Source organism: Mobula birostris, chromosome 21 (assembly GCF_030028105.1).
Source record: "Mobula birostris isolate sMobBir1 chromosome 21, sMobBir1.hap1, whole genome shotgun sequence".
Taxonomy (NCBI): domain Eukaryota; kingdom Metazoa; phylum Chordata; class Chondrichthyes; order Myliobatiformes; family Myliobatidae; genus Mobula; species Mobula birostris.
Genome location: NC_092390.1, coordinates 49,017,812 through 49,035,830, shown reverse-complemented (window position 1 = coordinate 49,035,830; position 18,019 = coordinate 49,017,812). Strand labels below are relative to the sequence as shown.

The window sequence follows — 18,019 nt, the reverse complement described above, 5'->3', positions numbered from 1 at the left end:
ATATGTGAGACACACAAATCTCCAATATCTTCTATTTTCTTTCTCTCACTTTTCAAATGTGAGTTTATTTTGCAATTTTCCAAATAAAGAGAGAAAACTTGAACGAGCACAGCTTTCGAATGTCTTAATTTCCACACTTGCTTCCTTCAAATTGTTGGGATAGAAAGCAGTAAATACAGAGGATTTGACATCCTGTTGTCCCAGTTTTAAAATGCAGTTTCTTTGCTTATGACAACTTCAGTTTATCTATAATTCATTTCCCTGAAATATTATTCATATTATCATGTTCCTTATTCATCAGGTATTACTCAAAGTATATATTTATTTCTTTATTTTCATGTTTTATAGTAGTCCAGAAGACTCTTGGCTATTTCTTTTCCTCCCTCATAATTATATAATAAATAACTCTCCATCTATCTTCAGAGTCCTTTTGTTACTGTTATTTTGCCTTCTTTCGTTTTTTTTCATATACATGAATCTCAGTGTTACTATTTCAGAGGACCTTTCCTGGGCCCAGCATGTAACTGCGATAATGAAGAAAGCACCGCTGTGCCTCTACTTCCTTAGGAGTCTGCGAAGATTCGGCGTGACATCTATAGATGTATGGCGAAGAGTGTATTGACTAGCTGCATCACAGCGTGGCATGCAAGTACCAATGCCCTTCAACAGAAAATCCTACAAAAAGTAGTGGATACGGCCAAGTCCATCATGGTTAAAGCCCTCCCCACCAACGAGCACATCTACATGAATCTTTGTCACAGGAAAGCAGCATCCATCATCAGGGACCTCCACCACCCAGGATGTGTTCTCTTCTTGCTGCTGCCATCAGGAAGAAGGTACAAATATGGTGACATATATGTACTTTAGTAATATATTTACTTAGAACTTTGAACTTTTGCTTCTGTAGCAATTTTTGCTCTTTTATACACCCTTCTTATTTGTATGTGGTCTTCACCTTTCTGTGAATCTCGGAAAGAAATTCAGAATTAAAGGAATAATTAAGATGGTTTGGTTTTTAATCACCCTTTTGTGAAGCACTGGAATGGATTTTGACTGAAATAGCAGATATCAAACAATGTAGAAGGCAGAATGACTCAATATCCAAGCAATGAATTGTTATTGAGAAGCTGTTTTTGAGAAAGAAAATGTATTTGTTGTCATCCTCATTCAATCTAAACCCATATGTTTATTTTTAACCACATTCAGAGGAATGTAACCTGTAAGAGGGGTGTATGGGGTGTCAGGGAGGGGTAGCACCTCTCGTGGGGGAACATGTCGCGTCCTTCTCAAGGCGGTTTGTCCACCTTTGGTCCCCATCTGGCACTCAGCTCTCACCTGTGGCTCCCCGTAGCTGTTTGCATGCGACAGCGGCCACACCCCGGGCAACGGCTTCGACAAGCCGGCTAAACCAGGTGAGGGTAGCCGACGGGTCTCAAACCCTCGGTGAGATAGGGAGTTGTCTATCCCAGCATGTGAAGACAGACTCCGGCGGATTGAGCGGAGGAGACCAATGGAAGGTCCAACAGTCAGGAAGGCGGTCCCTGCAAGCGTCGTGGAACACGTAGAGTACGACTAGACACAGGAGACGGCCTGGTCATCCACTGTGCCTAGTCCCATCTCCAGCCCTCTTGACTCTTATCTTGCCACTGGATCCAGATGGGAATTGGGAAGAGAGAGTGAGGCTGATGCTGCGCAACTCTCCCTCACTTAAATCCAAATCAAGCACTAGTCTCAACACCATCATCATTTGACTAATGGTGTCAAGGTCTTCATCAACGACGATGGACAAACACACTAAGAGGAATGCCTCAATGTTTTTGGTCAGCCTGAACAAAACTTGGAATTTTAAGTAATATCCATTTTGGGAGTAAAACAAAAAAAAAACACGAAGAAACATCTAAATGAAAAGAAATTTCAGAGGTCTGAAGTGCAGAGGGTTCTGGGTGTCCACGTGCATGAGCGACAGAAGGTTAGTGCTCAAGTACAGCAGGTGGATAGGGCATCTAACAGAACGTTATAATTCATTGTCAGGGGAATTGCTTGATTCCTGTGAGTGTTAATGAGATCACATCTGGAGTCATGTGCATAGTATTCATCTCCTTATTCAAGGGTGGATGTTCATGCATTGGAAATAATTCAGAGAAGGATTATCGGCATGATACTGTACCTGGAAAGGTTGAGTTGGCATATAAGAAATGGTTAAATAGGCTAGGCATGTGTCAGGTGGCATTCTGAAGAGTTCCTTGATCCTGAGGGATCTTGACAGGGTAGATATAGAGAGAATATTTCATCTTGAAGGGGAATATTGAATTAATAGTCACTGCTTAAGGTTTCTTAAGGTTGTTATAGCTGGGGGTGGTAGTGGGGATAAGCTCCCAATACCTATTAGATGCTCCCAATGGTATGCGCCTCAAATAGCCTCTGACAACCAAGTCCAGCTCCTGGCCTTCATGTGCGCCTTAGCTACTAAGCCCAGTGAAACTGTTTCTACAGGCGGGAGAAGGGGCAAAGGTGGGTTACTGGTGCTTTAAAACCAGTCACTTTGGGCAGATGGGACTGGTAGCTCTTCTAGGAGAAGGAAAACTCTGATCTCAAACCTCTGTTGTCTTGTGACTATACCCACTCATGGGGAAGGCTTTGGGAGTAAACCCAGGGGGAGTCCCTAAGCCAGTCCTATGTTGAGTGCTGCTGGTGCCAAACTGTATCAATTCGGGAAGAGCTCAGGAGGGATGATGGTGCCTAACGGCCACTCCTTTGCTGGCATCTTTGGAAAGAGCTCTATTTCTATCTTTGATATCTCCTTTTTTTCCCCTTTCAAGGTTCTTTTGAAGACCCTGACCTGGAGTTACACACTGACTATGGTTCTTTGCAGAAATGGGACCCGCTCTCAGGGCCTCACAACCGGCCGCTTTTCGATATTCCAAGGTGGCCTGGAAGACCAGCGCACCTTCAGGGTGCCGGATTTTCATGGCTCTGGAGGGGGTGGATTCAAGGCTGGTGCTGTCGCCTGATGTGTCGTGGGAGTACATGGAAGATTGAAAGCAGGGAGCTGGCTGCTGGCTGTGTGCCAAGAGACATGAGTCCTTTGGGCACAAAACTCAGGAAAAAGCGACACAACAGACTATTAACACCATAAATCAGCGAGTTGTTTTGTTATGTCTCCCCTCTTGCTGTGAAATGGGGACACCTCTTTTTCCCTTATTAGGGAGGGGGAGGAGAGAGAGAGAGAGAGAGAGAGAGAGAGAGAGAGAGAGAGAGAGAGAGGGAGAGAGGGAGAGAGGGAGAGAGGGAGAGAGGGAGAGAGGGAGGGACAGGCTGTGGTATGCCAAATTACCAGGTGAACGAGTAGTCTTTGGGGTACTGCAAGTCTGTGATGCTTTGCTGCATGCTTGAGTGCTCGGAAGGGGATGCCAATGCTTTTTGCTGGCGGGGGAGTTGGGGGGGCTTTGGGGTTCAATGATTTAACTGTCATTCATTCTTCAGGGCACTCCTCTGTTGTCGTGGATGTTAGTGAAGAAAAAGAATTTCAGGATGTATATTGCTTACAGTTCTCTGACATTAAATGCTATTGTCAGAGCATTTATTGAAACCTATTGAAATCAATCTCTGCTGTTCCTCTAGGTAGAGCAGATGCATGGAAGGACTGGGGGATGGGGTTTGTTACATGGGCAGCAACTTACTCTCCATATCATAGTGCCCTGGCTTGTGTATCCAGACGGCTAGGCTGCAACATCCATAGTCGACCAATGGTCATTTCTTGAAAATAAAGATTCACCCATTCAAGACAGAGATGAGATTGTGAGCCTTTCAAATGATGTTCCTCAAAGAGCAGTGGAAGTAAATTCTTTGAATACTTTGAAGAGAGAGGTAAATAAATCCTTGCTAGGCAAGGCTAATGAAGGATCTAGCAATGAGGTTAAAATCAGATCAGCTATAATCACAGAGTAGGTTTGAAGGCCTAAGTGGCCTACCCCGATCACAATTCATATGCATAGTATCTACTAACTGCATCAAGCACAAACTTGGCTTCATTGTCATTTCATCATCTCTCTCCCTAAGCAAATGGCATTGCTGAAAGTTATCTTTGTTTCTGGGATGCTTTCTTGAGGCCAGGTTTGAGTTCATTTCTGGGAATCAGCTCCCTGATTTCCGGATAGTTTTTCAGTTCCTCATATAGATTTGCATATATTTCTACTAATTTCTCATCCTTCCTTTTTCAGAATTCTTTCTCTGTCAACAAGAAGAAAATATTCCCATTTGATTTTCTTGGATACAGAGTAAATTACCTCAGATTTCCCCATATTGGACTTCTTCTGCCACATATGTTTTCCCACTTACTTAACTTCTGTGTGTGCATTTGTAACATCCTGCTTTTCAGACATTAAAACATTTTGGTTTGTAGTATCTAGCAAGGGATTAGTGTATCAAATTTAGCCTTGAGCCCCTTTCATAGATTCCATATTCCCCATTTCATCTTGTAGCCAATTAGAATTTGTTAGTTTAAATGACAGTAATGTTTGTTGAAATTGTCTTTATGTGATTAATATGAGAAAAGTGGGCTGGATAAATCTTTCAGGCATAGACTTCACGGGCCTGGAGGATTAGGAAAGCAGCTTCTCACTTTATGGATTTAGACCCTCTAAGAGAGCATTTATTTACTCTAATCAGTGCTCCAAGCCAACAAGTTTTTACAAACAAGAAGCACCTAAATGAAGAGATTGCAGAGGTCTGAGGTGCAGAGGAATCTGAGTGTCCTAGTGCATGATTCACAAAAGGTTAGCGTGCAAGCACAGCAAGTGAATTGGTGATCTAACAGAATGTTATAATTCATTGTTTGGGGATTTGAACAGAAAAGTAGGAAGTCATGCTTCACTTCTAAGCAGTCTTTGAGTTTCAAAGCATGGGAAGAAAAATAAAAAGGGCTGCATTTCCTGTAGGCTGCCCTGATGTTAACTTGACAAAAAGAACCCAGTAAAACAAGGCGTTATGAAAGTTTTGTCCACTGCAAACCAAGTTTCTGGGACTTTTTTTTTGTCTTACTTTAAACTGTGCTAGAAATCTGATTATATGTTTATTTATTTATTGAGATACAGTGTGGAATCGGCCCTTCTGGCCCTTCATGCCGCCCTGCCTAGCAACACCCCCCACCGCCACCCTCCCCGCCCCCAGTTTAATCCTAGCCTAGCACAGGACAGTTTACAATAACCACTTAACCTATCAGCCGGTATGTTTTTGGACTGTGGGAGGAAACCCGAGCACCTGGAGGAAACCTATGTGGTTATGGGGAGAATGTACAAAGCCAGATAGCTGGTACCGTAAAGCGCTGTACACTATGCTGCTGTGCCATCTGGAATGATGCATTCACAGATGTGGTGCACAACAAACTTAAGTTAATCATCACGCCAAGTTTCTGCAAATAGTTCTCAACAGACTTTGACGCTGATCCCAAAATTGAAATGGTTCAACACTTAGGTGCAAGGGCAACGGCAGTCTGCCTTCAAAAATTATTAAACATTATTCTCCACACTAATTATATCAGTAAATGGTTCAGCATAATTTTTAATGTTGATTGTTTAAGATTATATTACTTAAAGTGGTGCTCTAAGAAACTCATTATTTTTTTTTACTTTTGCTGATAAAGCTATCTTAAGAATTATTAAAATGCATTGGGTTAGCAATCATAAATATATCACAGACAATATTTTAATGCATCACAGAGAAAACAAAAGAGATATGTTGTAATATCTTAAACACAAGGACGTCTTCTGATGCTGGCAATCCAAAGCAACACATACAGATTGCTGGAGGAACTCAGCAGGACATGCAGCAAGCATGGAAATGAACAGAAAGCAGATGTTTCGGGCCGAGACCCTTCTTGAGGATTGGAAAGGAAGTGGGAAGGCACCAGGATAAAAAGCTTGTAAAATGTAGTCCAAATGCATTGATTCAAGGGAGATCTACATATATAATGATACAAATGAGTTTGGGACAGAAACAGGACTCATTTATAGCAACTGTTTATGGATACATACTGTTCACCTGGCAACAACTTACTCCTGGTTTTATGATTGTGTCCAAAGAACAAAATTGCTCTAATTTGGAGATAGCGGGAAGAGAATAGTGGTGTGGATATTTTTAACCATGCACTTGAAATGTTTGTTAACAAGGAACTTGTTTTCCTCCTGGAAGCTTTGCTTTAATCAGGGGACGGTCTTGTCTCCCTTTCTCTTCACCTTTTACATCTCGGACTTCAACTACGATAGGGTCTTGTCATCTTCAGAAGTTTTCTGATGACTGCCATAGTTGGATGCATCAGCAGGGGAGATGAGGCTGAGTACAGGGCTACGGTAGGAAACTTTGTCACATGGTGTGAGCAGAATTATCTCGGGCTTAATGTGAAAAAGACTAAGGAGCTGGTGGTAGACCTGAGGAGGGCTAAGGCACCGGTGACCCCTGTTTCCATCCAGGGGGTCAGTGTGGACATAGTGGAGGATTACAAATACCTGGGGATACAAATTGACAATAAACTGGACTGGTCAAAGAACACTGAGGCTGTCTACAAGAAGGGTCAGAGCCGTCTCTATTTCCTGAGGAGACTGAGGTCCTTTAACATCTGCCGGACGATGCTGAGGATGTTCTACGAGTCTGTGGTGGCCAGTGCTATCATGTTTGCTGTTGTGTGCTTGGGCAGCAGCCTGAGGGTAGCAGACACCAACAGAATCAACAAACTCATTTGTAAGGCCGGTGATGTCGTGGGGATGGAACTGGACTCTCTGACGGTGGTGTCTGAAAAGAGGATGCTGTCCAAGTTGCATGCCATCTTGGACAATGTCTCCCATCCACTACATGATGGACTGGTTGGGCACAGGAGTACATTCAGCCAGAGACTCATTCCACCGAGATGCAACACAGAGCGTCATAGAAAGTCATTCCTGCCTGTGGCCATCAAACTTTACAACTCCTCCCTTGGCGGGTCAGACACCCTGAGCCAATAGGCTGGTCCTGGACTTATTTTCTGGTATAACTTACATATTACTATTTAATTATTTATGGTGCAACTGTAACGAAAACCAATTTCCCTCGGGATCAATAAAGTATGACTATGACTATGACTATAAATGTCTTGAGGTTTTTTTGTGAGGATAATGAACTGTACATGAGTCATATGCATTGGTGTACCGGAACGGATTGGTTTGCAGGTCAGGATTTGGAGTTCTCCGTAACCATGCTGTCCCCTTGCATGATATTAGGCCTTGAATATTAGGCTTCAATAGTTACACGTCAGGCAGGGAGCCACAGAAGTTGAAAGGATTCAACAGGTGCAGGAAGAAGAATGGCTGATTCTTTTAAAAGCTTTTTTTGTCTAGTTATGACTGCATGGGAGATTTCTAAAAAATTCTCCATTTAGTTGAAACATTAGGGAAAATATGCTCAATTTCAATTCAATTTCTTACTGATTTTATTGAAAAATACTCGGAGAAATCCTCCAGAAATCCCTGGGGTGTTAGTTTCCACTGGGTATCTTTGTACACAGATTATTTTAGTGAGAGCATTTAATCTATTCTAGAAAGTTTATTTAATTAAAGAAAACTCAATTCATGAGGGTATATTTTAGATGATATTGGTTGAAAGTTTTAGTTCATGTTCTTGTAATACTTCTTTTCTAAATGGTGTGTTCTCTAATAGAATTAAGTGAAGAGATCTAACACCATTAGATGCTCAGTCATTCCAGTTTCTCACCCAGTAGGAGTCCTTTATTGCTTTAAACAAGCTGCAATATCCTGGGAAATAACTCAATTGAACCTGATCTTGACTAGTCAGGGCATGAAGGGATACAGGGAGAAGGTGGGAGATTGGGACTGGGAGGGAAATGCATCAGCCATGATGAAAGGGCACAGCAGACTCGATGGACTAAATGGCCTAACTTTACTCCTATATCATATGGTCTAACATGATTAAAACTGTATTAACTGAAAAATGAAAAAATATATATGAAATAAAGTTGTAACATGTTGGTAGATCTAACAGTTCATTATTGACATTAAATCATGAACAAATATGAAAAATCTTTGTCTGCAGAATGGAGGACAGAATATTTTATGATTATCATACACAAATGTAGCAGGTTCAATAAGTACACATTCATTTCAAAGGCAAAGATTGGGAGTTTATAGATGACAGACTGAAGCCAATAGTTTTCAACACATGTAAGAAAAGTCCCCCTGTTAAAATATTTCCTGCCAAAACCTTTCTTCCCTGAAGCTGTTGACCCCTGCAGGGACCAAGAATTTTGGCAAAGAAGTAGAGATGCAATTATTCAATAGGGGAGACCACTGGATAGCAGTCAAAAGTAGAACCATAGGGGTCTTTTTACATCCAATTTTCTCCCCATTACTCTCTCCTGCACTGAAAATGCTCAGTCATTCCAGTTTCTCACCCAGTAGAAGTTCTTTATGGCTTTAAACAAGCTGCAATACCCTGGGAAATAACACAATTGAACCCGATCTTGCCATTGCCTGCCTCTGCAAACACATTCTCACACAGAAAGCAAAGATAACAGGAATCTTGGCTGATTTCTCTCTACTTTATTCCAAGATGCTGAGGCTAATTGTAATGCTCTTGCTGATAACCTAACTGAAATGAACAAATTCACAATAGCCTAGTCTTTATTTCCTTTCGGTGAGGCAAGGAAGACCCTGCTATTAACTCTTGCAATTACTCCTACCAGACTACTCCTGATACAGTTCGTGAGCCAGAACCCCAAATTTGGGCCACCGGTACCATCTGGGGGAATAATTCTTATAGTGAACTTTAGCAAGGTATACACCCCTAGTGCTAGAAAATATGTAATAGCATTGCAGTGGTGGTAGCTTTCTGTGAGGGGGACTGGGAGTTGCACTTCCATGCTATAAGAACCATGATCCCGTGGTGCTTTGCCTATGATAAGATGAATTATGCCAGGTACCTGTCCCCTTACTTTGCTCGGATGATGAACCTCCCAGAGAAGAATCCTTCTGTGTATGAGGCCTTCAAGACAGGCCAATTCCCAGTGCAGCTGTCAAGTAACAACTCCTTTGGGCAGATCCCTGTGGATCAGGCTATTGAAGCCACAGTGAACAAAGACACACAGACTCCTGGAGGCACATCACGGTTTGGTCTGAATACTGGAGCTATCAAGCATTACTACGTAACAGCTGAGCACCGCAGTGCATTCCTGGGACAGTTAAGGGAGATGGTGCAAGGCAACAAATCAGAGTTTTGTCATGCAGAGCTACAGTGGCCAAGAATCCAGAAAGATGAGGAAGCAGTTTCAGCAGTGGTTAGCCTCATACATGAATGGGTCAACCCTTTTGCAGAGAAGCGGGACCTCATTAGCATCTCTATGGCAAAGGCAGCCCCCAAGGACATTGCCTCTGACCTGATGAAGGCATATGAGATTGGTGAGCAATGCTATGCAACCTTCAAGGATGAGAGACTAGAGGAAGACCCACCAGCAAAGAAATTCCATGACCCAGTGAAAACCAACAAGCTGAAAACATTCAGTGATATGTGTAAGAAGAGAGAAGTGAAATCAAATGGGCGGGCGATCATCTTGAAAGCAGACAGGTCTTTGGACGCATCATAGTGATGGCACAAGGGCGCAGTTTACGTATGGAGGATATCCTTTCTCATCCCCTTAGACCATTGAGCTGGGCCCTGTCCACACCAGAAGGATTGCTGAGAAAGACAAATAAAGCTACTTCAGCCACAACCTTGTAGAAAAATGTAGCAGTAAAAGAGCAACTGCCAGGAAACTCTGCTACAGTGGTTGATGAAATGAACTTGGTCCAAAGAGGTGAAAGGTTATCAAGTTACTTTCAGAGATGTTGCCACAACAATTCTGGGTATGGCTCTGAGTGAAGGCAGTCAGAGTAGCAGAATAGATGTTGTGTTTGACACATACAAGGAGAACTCTATCAAGAATAGTGAAAGATCGCTATGGGATGAAGAGACTGGTCATGAGTTGCAAGGTATCACAGGCACACAGATGGTGAGGCAGTGAAGGAGCTTCCTGACCAAAGTCAGTAACAAAAAGTCTCATTAGTTTCATAGTCCATGAATGGAGGAAGGTGGAGTACAGAGCAAAGCTACAGGAGAAGATTCTGTACGCAATTGTGAATGACAAATGTTACAGAATCACATCTCAAGACAGTGAGGTGTCAGCAATTCGGTGTCAACAAGAAGAAGTAGATGGCCGCCTACTTCTCCATACTGCCCATGCCACAAGAGAGGGATACCAATCTGTAGTGATCTGCTCAGAAGACACAGATGTCTTTATCATGTCTTTAGCATTTTGTGACAAGATTGAGGCCCCATTGTTCCAGAATTGTGGCACTAGAACCCGTACAAGGCTTGTAGACATCAGGAAGGTTGCTGCCACTGTTGGCATAGAGGTTTGTAAGGCTCTCATCAGGTTGCAAGCATATACAGGATGTGACACTAAGCGCTTTTGCAGGCAAAGGGAATACAAGTGCCCTAAAACTTCTGACCAGCAACAGGGAAACTCAGGACACATTCTTGGAGTTGGGTCAGGAATGCAACCTCTCCCCAGTACTGATGGACAAACTGGAGGCATTTACATGTCTCCTATATGCCCCAAAAGCATCGACCACCAAGGTCAATGAGCTCAGGTATCACCTTTTCTGTGCCAAAAAAGGTGAAATCGAAAGGCATCAATTCCCACCATGCAAGGACTGCTTAACAAAACATGCACAGCGAGCCAACTACCAGGCTGGTATATGGAGAAGATGTTTGGAGAAGGACCCACAAGTGCCAAGCCCTGTTGGCAGAGGATGGAAGATGGAGAGAGAAGAGGAAGCTGAACAGTTGGTGGTGCACTGAATGGCAGGCCAGCCAGCACCCGATGCCGTCCTGGATCCACTGGCCTGTAACTGTCCAAAAAAATGTTCACTCCCAAGATGTATGTGTGTTGCAAATGGCCTCAGGTGTACTGACCTGTGTAGACTGGCAGACTGCGGGAACCAGGCACCCACCTCAGACAGTGTTGAAAGTTCAGATGAAGATGTGGAAGATGTGGAAGGCATGGAAAATTGTTATGATTATTAATAGGTTTTGAAACTGTGGAAAAGACAGTATGGAAAGCAGTCTTTGATTAAGTATATTCATTTTACAACCAAATGGGGCCTAGGTTATGGCGGTGTGGAACCCACATTTGAATTATTGTACTGTAATTCTATATGCTATGACAAAAGCTTAAGATTGTTTTGATTTGATACAACAATATGGAAAATATCATGACATTGATAAAACTCCAGAAATCTCTCCAAATGAGGTTTTTTACCTTTTGGGGGGTGGGGTAACATTTTCTGCTGTACTGATGTTAATATGGAATATATACAAAAAGTGATTACTTATTTGAATTCCTGAATAAATTCTCTACAAATCCATGTGATTATATGTATCCTAGGGTTTTTATTGACTTTTCCAAAATAAACAACTGACAAATATTTTTCTAAAAATGAAATGATTCACTCTGAAATTGGCCACTGTACTGCAAGTGCCACCAATGACATAGTTTTCAACGTAGAATTTTATAACAACATTTGCTGAAAAGTGCTTGACCTCAGCTATCATTGTGACAAATTTCAATGTTGAGGGATCACTGATGACAAAATACCACTAGGTTGAATATATATGTTGTACTTTATATTGGCCACTTTTCAGAAATGCTTATTTTAGGGTAGTGTTATAAAATGCATAATAGCACACATAAAGCTACCACTGGTGCAATACTATCACATATTTTCTAACTCTAGAGATGTATACCTTGCCAAAAATCACTATGAGCATTATTCCCCTCAGATGGTACTGACCAACCCGACTGGCTCACGGACTAATAGGGTTTACACTCTACTTAGAGTTCTAAAGTATAAAACCTATCATGAATAGGTATGTTAGAAGTAATTGGAGTAGAAGTTTATGTTTAGCATTTACACTGGCAAACTAATGGCCTCTCTGCTATTCCCCAAAGCCTTGGACTAAATGGAATTCATGAAGGACAGAATTTGTATGGCTAAGCATATTTCAGCACATTTCTGTATATAAAACAATCTAACACGGTTTCAATGATTTTTTTTTGCAACATTTTGAAGAAGATCATATTGGGCTCCAGCACATTAGTTCAGCACATCTAACACAGTGGATCCAACTTCTGTGCAAAGAATTCTTCCACAGCTGAGGCTTTGATGGCTATGTTGTGTGATATTATGTGTATCCATGTGAGAAAATTACTAGAATATAAGTGTACATTAAAACCTTTTATCTATTAGAAAATCATTGGAGGCTAGATTTGCAAATTTCATGCTGCCGTTTATTTCCATGATTACAGCTTTCTGTCAGTGCTAATTATGCCATTCACCTGGTGGACACACCATTGGAGGCCCATTATCATCAATGCCTAGCACACATTGCAGCTTGCCACCATTACTTGAAGTCAGGCTGCACTGATTAAGTGAGGAGTGCACTAAAGAGGCTGACAGTTTTTCTGCAAATGAAGCCAAGCTAGAAACTGTGAAGAATGCACCTCATAAGCGAGCACAGGCATGTTTCGTTCTTCCCAGAGCTACACTGGAAGCTTTGGTGGAGAAGGTACAAAGGCCATTCTGATGCTTTAAGGGGGCAAAAAGCTCCGTAGGCACAGGAGCCAAATAACCAGCAAACCCTGATGCATGGTGAAAGACCTCTATGCTCTGGTCAAAGTCAATCAGTGCAACGTCTTCCAGTGTTGCCCCATTTACTGCTCCCTCATTCCTCACCTATCAATCTATAATCCATGTCTTGCAATACTCATACCAAATCTTCATGCTTATTTGCACCTTAACATGTTTGGTACTGCTGCAAGACTCACGTCCTCACTGTACTTCCTTGTTTAATAAGTGCAGTCTGATTTCAGGTATTCATGCTAATGTGTAAATACCACAAAGTCTGCAGATGCTAAAAATCCAAAGCACACACCCAAGATGCTGGAGGAACTCAGCAGGTCAGGCAGCATATCTGTAAATGAATGAACAGTTGAAGTTTCTGGCCGAGACCCTTCTTCAGGACTAGAAAGGAGGGGGGTAAATGCCAGAATGAAAAGGTGGGGGGATTGGAAAGAGGCTAGTCAGAAGTCATAAGTGATGCCAGGTGGTGGGAGAGGCAGAGGGCTGGAGATACAAGGTTATAGGTGAAGCCAGGAGGGTAGGAAAGATAAAGGGCTCTAATGTGTGCTAGGCATTGATGCTAATGGGCCTCCAGAAAGCTAGAATCATGGAAATAAACAAGCAGCTTGAAATTTGCCAATCTAGTCTCTACTGATATTCTAATATATAAAACAGCTCGCATTCAATGCCAGTCATTTGTACAACCATGTCAGCCACATTAGCAAGATCTTTCATTCATTTGTTATGTGCTGTGTCATGTGATGGAGGCAATCATGGTCCTTCCATGACCACGATGGTTCTTAGCAAATTTTTCTACAGAAGTGGTTTGCCATTGCCTTCTTCTGGGCAGTGTCTTTACAAGGTGAGTGACCGCAGCTATTATCAATACTCTTCAGAGATTGCTTCAATGGTGTCAGTGGTCACATAACCAGGTCTTGTGATCTGCACCAGCTGCTCATACGACCATCCACCACCTGCTCCCATGGCTTCACATGACCCTGATCGGGGGCTAAGCAGATGCTACACCCTGCCCAAGGGTGACCTGCGGCGTAGAAGAAGGAAGGAGTGCCTTACACTTCCTTTGGTCAAGGTGTGTCTGCAACCCACCAGCCACTCAGCAAGTTACCCTTCTGATTTAGAAGGTAACTTGTACACACTTCCTCGCTTTGCCTGCTTTTCATCACATCTGGTAAGCCAGATGCCACGACACATATTGATACCACAACATGAAGAGAGCAGGGAGTGAGCTGTAAGAGTTAAGTTTCAATATGTTATACTAAAATTTGATTAACCATCACACTGTGGTTTAACCGCTAATTACAAGTTCTAGGATAACAAAAAACAAGCAACATAATGAACCAGTACTGAACGAATCAGCTTTGAAGATAGAACTTATAAAGTGACTATTAGCGGTGTAAGTAATTTGCTGGTTCTTTCACATTTTAGTCAGTACAATTTTTTGTGATTTTATTGAAAATGACACCACTTAATTATAATTGCACAATTTATAATTCTAAAGTGAAAGTGAAAAATCTGGATAAAGTCCAGGACAAACACAAGTTGATGGATTGTCACTTCTAAAGAGAAAGGGCATGAAAAAAGTGACTTGAATCAGGCTTTGAAAAGTTTTCATTTGACACCTTTAGGAAATATAGGAAAACTGTTGATACTTTAATTGTTAACTTCAGAATCATGTAAGAGGATTCTTTGTTTGACAATAATGAAAGAAAACAGTTGTTCAATAAGAATACTATAAGATTTTGGTCTAAGAGAAACATGTCCTTTGAGCTCTTTGTTGGGATTGAATGAAATAATGTAATTTATTACATTAAAGTACCCAGGAGGATGTGACAGGCACATTGCAATAGTATGGTTAGTGGAAGGAGGCAGTGGGATGGTTGTAGTGGGGTCTGTGGCCCAAAAACCACCTTGGCTTACTGTGTCTTAAGTGCTTAACAGAGTGTGCCATTTTTTGATGATGAGTAACTACAATGCACAATAATTTCTAAATGTTTCTTTTACATTTGCTTCCCCATATGGGAAAGCCCGTATCTGGTGTGCATTTTGGTATCCTTGTCCTGTTGTAACAGCAGTGGACTAAAAAGAAGGAATTAAAAAAACAGAAAATGCAGCTCAGGCAGCACCTCTGAAAAGAGAACAGAGGTGATATTTCCAGCAAAAACTCCTAACTAGCCCTGGATCAGGATTAACAGGTTTGTCCTGTCAAATTTATTGTTTCAGCCAGTTCTTGCCCCACTAAAATTACTTCTTCCTCCCTTGCATCTGTGCATTGTCTCCTGGTCCAATCAGACCATCACACATCGATACCCTTCACCTTTTAGATAAAGGTTCTGACAAAGAGGTGAGCTGAAATATTTACTTAGCTTCTGTTTCTACAGATGCTGCCTGATTTACTGAATGTTTCCAGTATCCTCGTCGTCATTTCAGATTTCCAGCATCTGTGGCTTTTCTATTTCAAGGCTCATGGTTCAAGGTAAATTTGTTTGAAAAGTATGCAGTATACCACTCTGAGATTTGTCTTCTTCAGACAGCCATGAAACAAAAATACAAAGAAAACCAATGAAAAGAAAGAATTAGCGAACAAGGATATACTGTATATATATCTGCCTAGGAAGGCATTCTTGCTCATTAGCATTAATTGCAGCACTTAATAGCATCAGCACGCTGCCTCAGCCTCTGAAATTTATTCTCTTCACTTCAATGGAATGAATTTCTAGAGTGGGGTACAATATATTGAAGCCACTACATAGTGCAATCAGGGAACAGACTATTGATGCTTTCCAGGCCATGGCATGTTTGAGGAGTCAGCTTAATAGATGTTTTCAGATGTCGATTTTGAATTTAAGGAAAATGTCCCACAATAGCGCTCTGGTCAGCACACATCAACACAACAGGTGGATACTGAGATACATTCAAGGATGCGCTGGGACACATCATCCATGATGTAGCCTGAGGTCATCGGGTGTTGCAGGTCTTTCAACGTCAGACACCCTCACCCAGGTGACACTGCCAGGGTTGATCAGGTCCCAGCAGCACTGCACCTCTTGATCCATAGCCGTATGGATGCATGCTCAGCAGCCCCTGGACATTGACATGAAACAATTTTGCTAAACCTGGAATTCCAAGAAGAACTTAACTGTGGGAGCCTACATAGCATGAGGCTAACTTCTATAATAACTCAGTTTCCAGCATCAAATTTAACTATTTCGAGATCAAATGCAGCAGCTATTTCTCAAAACAACACACACAAAACACTGGAGGAACTCAGCAGGTCAGGCAGCATCTATGGAAAAGAATAAACGGCCGACGGTTTCAGGCTGAGACCCTTCTTCAGGACAAACCGGACCCTCCTTCAGAACAAAAGATTTGAGCCTTTTTCAAACCAGTCTAATGATATCATCAATTCCAACCTGCAGAAAATCACTCTGCCCCGCCAACATTTCTCCTCCCGTACATCCATCTCTTTGAATAAAACTGCAGGTAGATGGAAATAGACATTCCACCAGAAATCAGAGACAGCACTTGAATGTGAGGATTAAGAAGTGAAAGAAATTTCACTATCTTTTTGTCTCCATTTTTAACCTATTAAGACTAATGAACTCTGCATGATAGACAGATTCCAGTTCGCACAATGTAATGTTTCCTGATCATTACTCACCATAACAATCCCTCCTGATTGTTCAGCTGTGCACATACTCATAATTGGTGCCATTCCAATGGTAGTTCCCTGAAAGTACACGCCACTGTAGATAGATAATAAACACACTTCATCATATTCTGAATTTGTACAAAGCTACAAACTTAACATTCTCAAAATTTCAGCACCTGATATTTCTTAATTCGCATTTCAAATTAAATTCGGTTTGCAATTTGGACTTCGGTAGGGAGTCTACACTTTGACAACTGAGTTAGCAAGAGATTCGACAGAGGCTGGATTTCCAGAGCTACACAACACAAAATGCTGGAGGAACTCAGCAGGTCAGGCAGCAACTCTGGAGTGGAATAAATTGTCAATGTTTCATTGACTGTGTAGCGGCAAAACTAATCCAAAATCAAAACAAAACATTTGCCGCTAGCCCGCAACCGTCATGGGGTTGTTATACTTGCATGTTGCATCCTGAGCTCCAATAACATGATTGTTCCAAAGCACCAAATCCTTTATTTCGATCCTTTATTAGCAGTTAGCAAACATGCAATCTTGAAGTGATGAATTTAAGCGTACTAAAATGAATTTAGCATTATTCAGTGATAAGAAGTAGTCAGCAAAGATATGATCTCTGCCAGTCCCAAGCTACAAACTAAGACGTAATAAGAATATGTAACTTATTCCCTTTGCTTTTACCACACCTCAACTAATGTGACTATTTACCATAATAAACACTCAACACAGAATACAAAAGCAATAGAGGACAGATATGTGGCTCCTACAGACTGTTTACTCCTCTTTATAGATGCCTCCTAACCTGCTGAGCCTCCAGTATTCTGTGTAACTCAAATTGATTATTGAACAAATCAAATTATTAAACAATCAAAACTCAAACAGGGTTTAGTTTCTGGAAAATATAATTATTACTACCTTCTGTGATTTTGACTTTGATCCTGAAGTAGACATGTTGAAGAATGTGGGCCCATTAGTCTCAATGTCTCAGTAACATGTTGCCAGATTGATATTTTTCATATATCTGAATCATCAGATTATCAGTTAAGAGAACAACATTGTGCCAAATTAAAGGACATGACATCGAGAAGTATTTCTAATCACTAAACAACTAATCTAATAAATGGTTGAATATTCAATGTTAATAGACTATCTTAAAAGTATCACACCAAATTCCTAGGTAATTGGACTAAGTTTATGGCAAGAACCATGACATACTAATCAGTTAAATGTGGCAGTGTTTCCTACAAATCGCATGGAAGGGAATAATGATTGATTGATGTGAAAACCTACTCCAACACAATGCTGGATATTTCTATCAAATTTTGCAATATATTAATGTTTTAATTTTCAAGTTTTCAGTTGGATTTCAGCCATACAGTATATTTTTTTCTTATTGAAATAGAAAGAAAACCAAACAAACAAATCAAACTGCTCAAACGTTGCAGTTTCTTTCCACCTTCTTTTTATTGAAGACCCTAATTTAGTTTCACCTTCAAACAAGAAATGTGTTTGCTGCAGACAAAGAAGATGCTGCCTATAAAGATTCTGATGCTAAAGAGCTGATTTTCTTGATGACAGTGGTGCACAAATTTTTGTTTTGAAGAGGAAGGCAAAATGACAATCCAAATACAGTCAA

General features: G+C 41.3%; 1 protein-coding gene across 2 annotated transcripts in view; it reads right to left on the bottom strand.

Annotated features, from left to right (window-relative positions):
* Window positions 1–18,019, bottom strand: part of LOC140185772 (disintegrin and metalloproteinase domain-containing protein 12-like) — a 397,254-nt gene that overhangs the window by 90,981 nt on the left and 288,254 nt on the right. For both annotated transcript variants that reach the window (XM_072239412.1, XM_072239413.1), the window contains exon 10: window positions 16,381–16,465. In XM_072239412.1, coding sequence (XP_072095513.1) covers window positions 16,381–16,465 — 85 coding nt within the window. The remainder of the gene's footprint in view (window positions 1–16,380; window positions 16,466–18,019) is intronic.